General features: G+C 41.8%; 1 protein-coding gene across 1 annotated transcript; it reads left to right on the plus strand.

The window, feature by feature from the left end:
- Window positions 1–3,666: 3,666 nt before the first annotated feature.
- On the plus strand, window positions 3,667–9,720 carry LOC144479275 (G-protein coupled receptor 37-like 1). Its single transcript, XM_078197950.1, has 2 exons — window positions 3,667–4,461; window positions 8,124–9,720. Exons 1-2 carry the CDS (start codon window positions 3,667–3,669, stop codon window positions 8,928–8,930), a joined length of 1,602 nt encoding a protein of 533 aa, XP_078054076.1. The 3' UTR covers window positions 8,931–9,720.
- The last annotated feature ends 524 nt before the right edge of the window (window positions 9,721–10,244 follow it).

Below are 10,244 nucleotides of genomic sequence, written 5' to 3' on the forward strand. Positions count from 1 at the left end.
GGCAGAAGGTGATGATAGAAGGCTGCTTTAGTGATTGGAAGTTAGTGTCCAGTGGCGTATAACAGGGATATATGTTGGGTCCCCTATTATTCGTCATTTATATAAACAACATAGATGACTATGTGGGGATTAGGATTAGTAAGTTTGCGGATGACACAAAGATTGGGTGGGTGGTTAACAGTGAGGCTGAGTGTCTTGGGCTACAAGAAGATATAGATGGAATGGTGAAATGGGCAGATAAGTGGCAGGTGGAATTTAACCCTAGGAAGTGTGAGATGATACACTTTGGAAGGAGGAATTTGACAAGGAAGTATTGAATGAACGGTAGAATTTCCTAGGAAGTTCTGTGGAACAAAGGGACCTTGGCGTATTTGTCCGCAGATCTCTGAAGGTGGAAGGGCATGTTAGTAGGGTGGTGAAAAAGACATATGGGACACTTGCCTTTTTCAATTGAGGCATAGATTACAAAAGCAGGGAAGTCATGTTGGTATTGGTGAGGACACAGCTGGAGTATTGTGTGTAGTTCTGGTTGCCACATTATAGGAAGGATGGGATTGTCTCGAGGGGGTGCAGAGGAGACTTACCAGGATGCTGCCTGGGATAGAACATTTATGTTATGAAGCGAGGTTGGCTAGGCTTAAGTTGTTTTCGTTGGAGCAGAGAAGACTGAGGGGGCGACCTGATCGAGGTTGTCCCTCAGTCTTCTCTGCTCCGACCTGATCGAAGTGTACAAGATTATGAGGGACATGGACAGAGTGGATAAGGAGCGGCGGTTCCCCCTTAGTTGAAGGATGAGTCACGAGGGCACATAGGTTCATGGTGAGGGGCAGGAGGTTTAGGTGGGATGTGAGGAAAAACCTTTTTACCCAGAGGATGGTGACAGTTTGGAATGCACTGCCTGGAAGGGTGGTAGAGGTGGATTGCCTCACATCCTTTAAAAAGTACCTGGATGAGCACTTTGCACATCATAACATTCAGGACTATGGGACAAGTGCAGACAGATGGGATTAGGTGAAAACTCAGGTGTTTTTAATGTATTATTACAGACTCAATGGGCCGAAGGGCCTCTTCTGCACTGTATGATTCCATGATTCTATGATCTTGATTACAGACTGAAGTCATTTCTAACTATTTCTTTGTGCCCCTCACCAACTCTATGTACCCCACTTGTTTCTGTGGCTGTTTTTGGATGAAAAGCACTCTCCTCCAAGTCATAATAATGGCACTTTCTAAATGCCAGTTGCCTAGTAGGTGGCCCTTCATTTGCCATAATACTTCCACACCATTGAGCATCTCACCCATTCCCTCAGTGCCACTATTGCGATCCTTGTCTCCTTGCGTTCTCCTGTCTCAGTCAATATCCCTGCTATGGGTTTAACCACCCAAGATCTGTCTGCACGAGCTATTGAGCCTCACTCTCCTCTGTCAAAAGCACTCATTACTCCATAAACGTGCCAGGAATGGCGGGGCAGACCCAAAGATAACAGCTGAATTACTTTCACCACTATCAACCATCTCCTTAAATCTCAATTCCTTGCCCGTTGTATAACCTCACCTCCAGCAATCAAGTGATAAGGGAACTAAGGACCATAACTATAAGATGGTCATAACTAGTGGTTCTAATATGGTCACTAATAAATCCAAAAGGACATTCACAAGAAACATCTTTATCCAGAGAGTGGCTAGAATGTGGAACTTACCACCACAGGGAGTAGCTGAGGTGCATAACATAACACAGAAAATACTGAAAAATCTCAGCAGGTCTGACGGCATCTGTGAAGAGAGAATAGAGCCAACGTTTTGATTCAGGTTGGATGCTGGAATCTGAAACTTAAACAGAAAGTGCTGAAAAATCTCAGCAGGTCTGACAGCATCTGTAAAGATGCTGTCAGACCTGCTGAGATTTACCAGCTTTTTTCTGTTTTTATTTCAGATTCCAGTATCCACAGTATTTTATTTTTATCTAGTGTACTCAAGAGGAAGGAGGATAAACAGATGATTAGTAAAGAAATCAAGGGTTAGGGGTTAAGGCGAGAAAGTGGAGTTACATAGAAACACACATAGAAACTAGAAGCAGGAGTATGCCATTTGGCCCTTCGAGCTTACTCCGCCATTCATTTTGATCATAGCTGATCATCGAATTCAATATCCCGATCTCCCCTTCCCCCCATATCCCTTGATCCCTTTAGCCCCTCAAGCTATATCTAATTTCTTCTTGAAATCAGACAACGTTTTGACCTCAACTACTTTCTGTGGTAGTGAATTCCACACATTCACCACTCTCTGGGTGAAGAACTTTCTTCTCACCTCAGTTCTAAAAGATTTACCCCTTATCCTCAAACTATGACCCCTAGTTCTGGACTCCCTCACCATCAGGAACATTCTTTCTGAATCTACCCTGTCTAACCCTGTTAGAATTTTATAAGTTTCTATGAGATCCCCTTTCACTCTTCTAAACTCCAGTGAATATAATCCTAACTGACTCAGTCTCTCCTCATATGACAGACCTGCCAACCCAGGAATCAGTCTGGTAAACCTTTGCTGTACTCACTCTATAGGATTATTTTTGATTTAATTTGATTTGATTTGATTTATTATTGTTACATGTATTAGTATACAGTGAAAAACATTGTTTCTTGCATGCTATACAGACAAAGCATGCCATTCATAAAGAACTTAGTGTGAGGTCCGTTCAAAAGTCTGCTGGCAGCAGGGAAGAACCTATTATTGAGTCGGTTGGTACGTGCCCTCAGACTCATGTGCCATCAGTCATGATGTGATTGAATGGAGGAGTAGAGCCATTGGGCTGAATGGCCTACTTCTGCTCCTACGTCTTATGGTCTTATGTGAGAGACAGTTCTGGAAGGATATGTTTATGGGTTTAGTTGAAGCCAGGTGGGGGTTAGTGTCGTGGCTATAACCAGTTGGACCAAAGACCTATTTTTACATTGCAAATGCTTGGGACTCTCGAATTCTTTATCAGTGAGATGCAAACCATGAGCGCAGCTACCTCTGGACCCCAGCCCTCTCTTAATCGCCACACCAAACAGCCTCTCTCCTGCACCTCACAAAACATCTTTAAGAGACAATTGGCATGGCCTTAGTTTAGTTTGTGTTTTTTTTTTGGCAGGGCTTTAAGTGGGAAAAGAGCGAAACTGAGAAGAAAATGATATTGGGTTCTTAAGAAATCAGTAAAATGGCATTTGAAAGCTGCATTTAAATCATTCCTTCACTCACTTTGTATTAAAATCCAATTATAAACCACCTTAAGGGTCCCTTTGTGGAGTATTGATTCCCACCAGCAGGGGGCAATTAAAACCTTCTCACTGTGTGTGTGTGCTGCAGCTTTTACATGTCCCAGAGTTGGGAGCACATTTAAAAGAGGGAATTAAAAAAATAACGAGAATTTGGGGAGGGCTGAGAAGATCACTCTGTTTTTTTGGAAGCTGAACAATGTGTTAAGTTTTTTTTTGGGGGGGGGTGGTGGAGGGGAGTTCTGACAACTCCAGAGGTGCATTGTCAAACAGAGAGAATCTCCCAGCAAGAGAAAGAGTGGCCAGTCAGTCATCAGAAGTGGGAGGATTCTGCAAAAAAAAAGAGGACCAGGATTGCGTGGTGTTCGGTGGGCTGCGGATTGTGCTGCGGTCAGGAGGGGAAGGAGGGGAGATGTCCACCTCTCTTGCTGCTTTGTTTCTGGGGCAATTCCTCATCCTAGGGTTGGCAAGCACAGACAGCTTGGAGTGGCAGTATGACCTGGAGAGTGGCAGCAGAGGACAGGTGAGTGACTCCCAGCTGGGCAAGGAGATGTGGGCCGAGTGGCCGCTTGGAGATCAGCTGGACGGCGCGGTGGGCAGTAGCTGGGATTCAGGGAGCTCCAGAGAGGAGAGATCAGGACACAGCAGCCCAGGGGAACCCACCTCTTCCCAGACCCCCGGGCAAAGGGGGAGGCGGGGAACGGAAGAAGAGAGCAGCGCTGCCCCAGGAAAGGCAACAGGGGTGTCCCCCCCGCCAGGGGGGGCTTCTCCCCATCATGGACCGACCCCTTCCCAAATAACCTCTGAGATCCCCCTCCTCACTTCCCTGGAAGATGGGCTGGCCAGGGAAGCTGGGGCAGCCACATCTGGGGTGTCCAGCGAGAAGCTGAACCAAGTGGAGACCACAGCCAGGAGGCTGCAGCTGGAAAACACCTTCTACCCTGTGACCGACAGCACTTACAGCGCCTATGCAGTCATGCTGCTGTCTCTGATACTCTTTGCGGCTGGGATCATTGGCAACCTGGCCGTGATGTGCATCGTCTGCCACAACTACTACATGAAAAGCGTCTGGAACAACATCCTGGCTGGTATCGCTTGCTGGGACTTCTTTGTCATCTTCTTCTGTCTGCCAGTGGTCATCTTCAACGAGATTACCAAGAAAAGGCTGCTGGGAGACATCGGGTGCAAAGTGGTGCCCTACCTGGAGGTAAGATCCCCGCTCAAGACAACTTTTTTTTCAGGGAAATAATCCTTCTTGTCTTGATGGAGGTTTCCTCCTTTAAGTTATTTCTGGCCTTAAATGGCTTCCACGGAAAGTTTTTAAAGTTTATTTATTATTGTCACAAGTAGGCTTTAACTTTGTTTCTCGCTACATTGATGCCGCCTGGCCTGCTATTTATAGCTGTTTCTGTTTTTCATTTCAAATTTCCTACAATATTTGCTTTTATTAAAATCTGATAGCAATCTTTTTCTTTTTGTTAATTTTTTTACTCCATCATAGAAACACTACAGTGCAGAAAGAGGCCATTTGGCCCATCGAGTCTGCACCGACCACAATCCCACCCCAGGCCCTACCCCCATACCCCTACATATTTATCTGCTAATCCCTCTAACCTACGCATCTCAGTCCTTAAAGTTACAAAGTCAATGCTTAGAATGGACTGGGCAAACACAAATCCAGTTTAGTCTTCGCTTAGTTTATTTATTATTGTCACAAATAGGCTAACATTAAGTTTTAAGTTTATTTATTCGTATCACAAGTAGACTTACATTAACACTGCAATGAAGTTACTGTGAAAATCCCCTAGTGCCACACTTTTTTTTTAATTTCAAAAATATACTTTATTCATAAAAAAACTCTCAAATAAGACATTGCAAACGACAGATCGGAAAGTTACAAACAGTGCAAAAAATGAATCATTTTTACCCTACAATACAGTGCTTATTTACAAAACATTACATTCATTACATTTCATTACTTAAAACTATGTACATCGTCAGAGTTTACTGTGTGCCCCTATTGCCACACTCTGTCGCATGTTCGGGTACACTGAGGGAGAATTTAGCACGGCCAATGCGCTTAGCCGGCACGCTTTTTGGACTTTTTGGACCCACTTAATGTTAGCCTATTTTAGGAGGAACCGGAACACCCAGAGGAAACCCACGCAGACATGGGGAGAATGGGCAGACTCCACACAGACGGTCACCGAAGCTGGGAATCTAACCCAGGTCCCTGGCACTGTAAGGCAGCAGTGCTAACCATTGTGCCACCGTGTCGCCCACGGAAATCCAGAATAGAGAAAGAAACTACAGAGCATTTAACAAGTGTCTGTAATGAGCAGAGAGCAACGCTTATCCGTCACCTCCAGCAGTCAGGGATTCTAAAACATTGTCAGCGTCAACGGTGAAAAATATAAACATTCAAGATAATATATTATTTGCATTTAATTTTCAAATTCCACCATTCTGTCCTGTCTCAGATATTTAATTACAAGGTGAAAAAACAAACATTTTATTCTTTGAATTACTTCTGTTATTTGGTACAACTGACACAATGGACATGAATGGAATATCATTTTACCATTGTTTTGGGGTTGGCTGGCTTGCTCACAGTAAGGAAATATCGAGCAACATTAAATAAAACTCAATTTAACTGATAGGAGTGTTAGCAAGTTCAGCTGGTTACCCTAACTCCGTAGCACTTTTCGAAATAAAGTGGCTTTATACCACTTTTAGTGATCCCAGGGTATTATAAAGTCCTGGCATTAAAATAGTCAGACTGGCAGCATGGTGTAAACTGTGATTTATTTTTGGTCTTTGACTTTGCAGATTATTCTGCCACTAAAATGTGACTCTGTTCACTTGCTGGTGGCCTGTCTGCCATGCTAGATAAGCAGTAAAATTTATAAAGCAATTAAATCCATCGGCAACGCTGAATGATCAAAGCAAGACACACATAATGTACAGATATATCAAAAAAAATCTTTGTAAAGATGCTGAATATGTGACAATGGCGACTTGGCAGTCCCTTGTTAGCACACTGATGTCCCCTTGTATTTTAAAATACTCTAACTAGATGTAAGCACTTTCTTTGAGGATCAGCTGCAGGATGTTTGGAGAAGTTGTTCAGTACAAGTTCAAAGGATGCAGTATATTTTGGAAGTTATTTTTGTTTAAGAGTTTTGGCATTCTGCTGCCCTGTCAATCAGAAAGCTGCGACTACTGTTCATCATCACAACAGTGGTTCATTTTGTGGAACCCGACGGGTGAGGTAGGGGAGTGGAGGGGCTGAACAATTTTTTAAGGGTCAATTTAGGCCAGTGTTGCACATTTAGAGGCTGTGGTTATTTTGATTTTTTAAAATAAATGCCTCAGAGTTTGCCACAAGTATTCATGGCTATTTGTTGAAGGATGGAGCTAAGTGCTAACATTGTTCTTAGAACCAACTGCTTAAATCAGAAATGAAAGTGCTGGCAATACTCAAACATGATGTGGGAATAAAATAATACTCAAACAGGCAGGCAGCATTTATGGAGAGAATTAGTTAATTTTTCAGAGCATCACCTCTGTTTCTCACTACATTGGTGCCGCCTGACCTGCTAAGTATTTACAGCCATTTCTGTTTTTCATTTCAGATTTCCTACATGTGCAATATTTGCTTTTATTAAAATCTGATGGCAATCAGGATATTCTTTTCCTTTTATTAAATTTTTTACTCCCGCCTTAAAGTTACAAAGTCAATGCTTAGAATGAACAAACCCAAATCTAGTTTAGTTTAAGTGTAGCTTATTTATTAGTGTCACAAGTAGGCTTACATTAACACTGCAATGAAGTTACTGTGCAAATCCCTTACTCACCACACTTTGGCGCCTGTTCAGGTACATTGAGGGAAAATTTTAGCATGGCCAATGCACCTAACCAACGTGTCTTTGTGATTGTGGGAGGAAACCGAAGCACCCAGAGGAAACCCACGCAGTCACAGGGAGAACGTACAGACTCCACACCGACAGTGACCCAAGCCAGGAATCGAACCTGGGTCCCTGGGGCTGAGAGGCGGCAATATTCACCACTGTGCCCCATGTTTGCTTCAAAAACCAAATTCAAAATTCAATTGAAACCAATTCATGGTCCCCACAAGAGAGACAAACAAGATCCAAACTGACAGGATAAGACATTGCATCCCATCTTGGGCTTGATCTGATGCTTGATCTTAGCCAAGAATAACTCAATTTCAAAACACTCCTGCAACTTCTAAGCGCATTACTTGGTCAGACTGTATGCTGTATACTGTAGTAACCAATACAAGAAGAAAATGTCGAGCACTTAATTAGAAGATTAAGATTATCTGCTATTATCTGACATGTTTTTAAAGTTAAGGTGTTAAAATATTCTGTTTAGGCAATAAATTCCAATATGCTAAATGCATAATGATAATGCATCATGCTTTCCCTGTCAACATATAGATAATTTATGAGATTTTATATTGTTTGATGCATATGTTTTATAACAATGATTTCAACAGTGAGGTACTGTGTTGTATTGAGGTATTGTACCGTATCATGTCATTTTTAAAATGGTGGGTTTTACTAATAAATTTGGCACAGCCTTATTTTGCACCCCCATTTAAATAAAAATTGTTACACAAATATTTTACCATGTCAATATATTATTGAATTTTTAATTTATGCTTCTTATTGTTTGGCATGAAAATTTGCAAACCTTTTCCAGTGCATAATGGCTGTTGTGTTTGTCTGCATTACTAAGATCACTGCATTTTAAAGTTGTGGTGTGTAACTCTTTAGGATGTTTTCAAAATGAGACCATTTTACAAATGGTATCTTCTTAAAATGAATTTATTTTAATTTCTAGGTCTCTTCTCTTGGAGTCACTACCTTTAGCCTGTGCGCATTAAGCATCGACAAGTTTCGTTCTGCAACAAGTACACAGTCACAGATTCGGCTGATAGAAAGTTGTCCGTCCATTGTGGCTAAGATGGCAGTCATCTGGATAGGATCCATGCTGCTGGCCCTCCCTGAAGTCCTTCTCTGGCAACTGAACCAAAAGACCTCTATTGTCTCTGGAGTTATCACTGACTATTGCATTATCAAAACGTCTTTGAACCTACCTGAGCATATCTATGGACTTGCACTGACCTATGAGAATTCCAGAATGTGGTGGTACTTTGGCTGCTACTTTTGCTTACCAATCATCTTCACAGTGACTTGCCAGTTGGTGTTGAGAAGGGTAAAAATCACACAGAAGAAATCGGACCTCAAAATTAGTTCTCAACATGCCCAGCACGAGAGTCAGAAAAACCACACCTTGATTGGTCTAATCATCCTCTATGGCTTCTGCATCATCCCTGAAAATATTTCCAACATTGTGGTGGCCTACACCTTCCCTGAAATCTCCAAGGAAACCATTGACTTACTCAACATTATTAATCAGTTCTTCCTGTTCTTTAAGTCCTCTGTAACCCCAGTGCTGCTCCTATGCCTCTGTAAGCCTTTGGGCCGAGCCTTCATGGATTGCTGTTGCTGCTGCTGTGACGAGTGTGTTCCAGAGGCCTCAGTAAGTGGTGTTCAAGATAGCAAGCTGAAGTCGGAAATGGCATCCATTTTCTGTGATAATCCCAAGGAAACGCCAGCAATGATGACTCTAGGTACCCAGTGTTAACAACAATCGGTCATGTTCAGCCTGAGTCCTTAAAGCTTGACAGTGAAACAGGCCCATTATCAAATATAGCAGTCAGTTCATTCTTTGATTTAGAGGTGTATACCAGTAGATTATTTTTATTGCTTGAATTGAAGTAGCAAATTAGGAGAGGATTAGTTGGCTCCAGTAAGGTCTTGCTGTGTCAATGCGGTGTGAATAACTAATATTTCCATTCGGGATTTAAGCTTTCTTTTAGACTGTTAAGTCGTGAAAAACAATTCTTGAATGAAATACAAGTAAAAAATATTAAAACCTGTTACAACAAAATGTAAGTATATATTGATGTAGCACCGGTGTTCCAATAGCAAATCCCTCGTAGATCACAGTAAACTAGATCTTTTTGTGTACAGCATAGAGGATTGCCATTACTAAGCCATTTTCACACATGACTTATTCTTATCCTATTGCGACCACCAAATACACATAGACCAGTTCCCATTACGGTCAAGATTAACATGTCTGTGGTGTATGAAGTAACCTTTAATATTTTCCTAATCTCTAGATCTGTATTTTTATAAATTTTGTGTTCTAAACCCTCTACATTCTTACAATGTACAGAACATACTGTTTAGACAAAACTACCTAGATTTTATAAACTATTAGTTAAATTGCTGTTTTTATATTCACTATCTTATATGTTGGAGATGGAACCTGCTGCTGTATAACTTCACAACAGGGAAATATTTTGTCGGCTCTATTGTGTTGGCCTAGAACCATGTCAATAAAAATGTGAACAGGTCCTTTTGGTTCTAACACGTGCCACTGTGCTTTTTTTATTTCATAAAATCTGCTACTTATTTTCTATCCCAAACAAAAAATTGCTAACTGGGCTACTTATGATGCATACCTTTTATCAGTGGGGAGGCAATGGCCTAGTGGTATTATTGCTAGATTATTAATCCAGAAACTCAGCTAATGTTCTGGGGACCAGTGTTTGAATCCTGCCACAGCAGATAGTAGAATTTGAATTCAATAAAAAATATCTGGAATTAAGAACTGACTGGTGACCATGAAACCATTGTCAATTGTTGGAGAAACCCATTTGGTTCACTAATGTCCTTCAGGGAAGGAAATCTGCCGTTCTTACCTGATCTGGCTTACATGTGACTCCAGAGCCACAGCAATGTGGTTGATTCTCAAATGCACTCTGAAATGGCCTAGCAAGCCATTCAGTTGTATCAGTGTTTCAAGAAGGCAGCTCATCACCACCTTCTCAGGGATGGGCGACACTCACGTCCCACGAATGAATAAAAAATCATTTTTCACATTGTACTG

Source organism: Mustelus asterias, chromosome 25, assembly GCF_964213995.1.
Source record: "Mustelus asterias chromosome 25, sMusAst1.hap1.1, whole genome shotgun sequence".
In the NCBI taxonomy this organism is placed as follows: domain Eukaryota; kingdom Metazoa; phylum Chordata; class Chondrichthyes; order Carcharhiniformes; family Triakidae; genus Mustelus; species Mustelus asterias.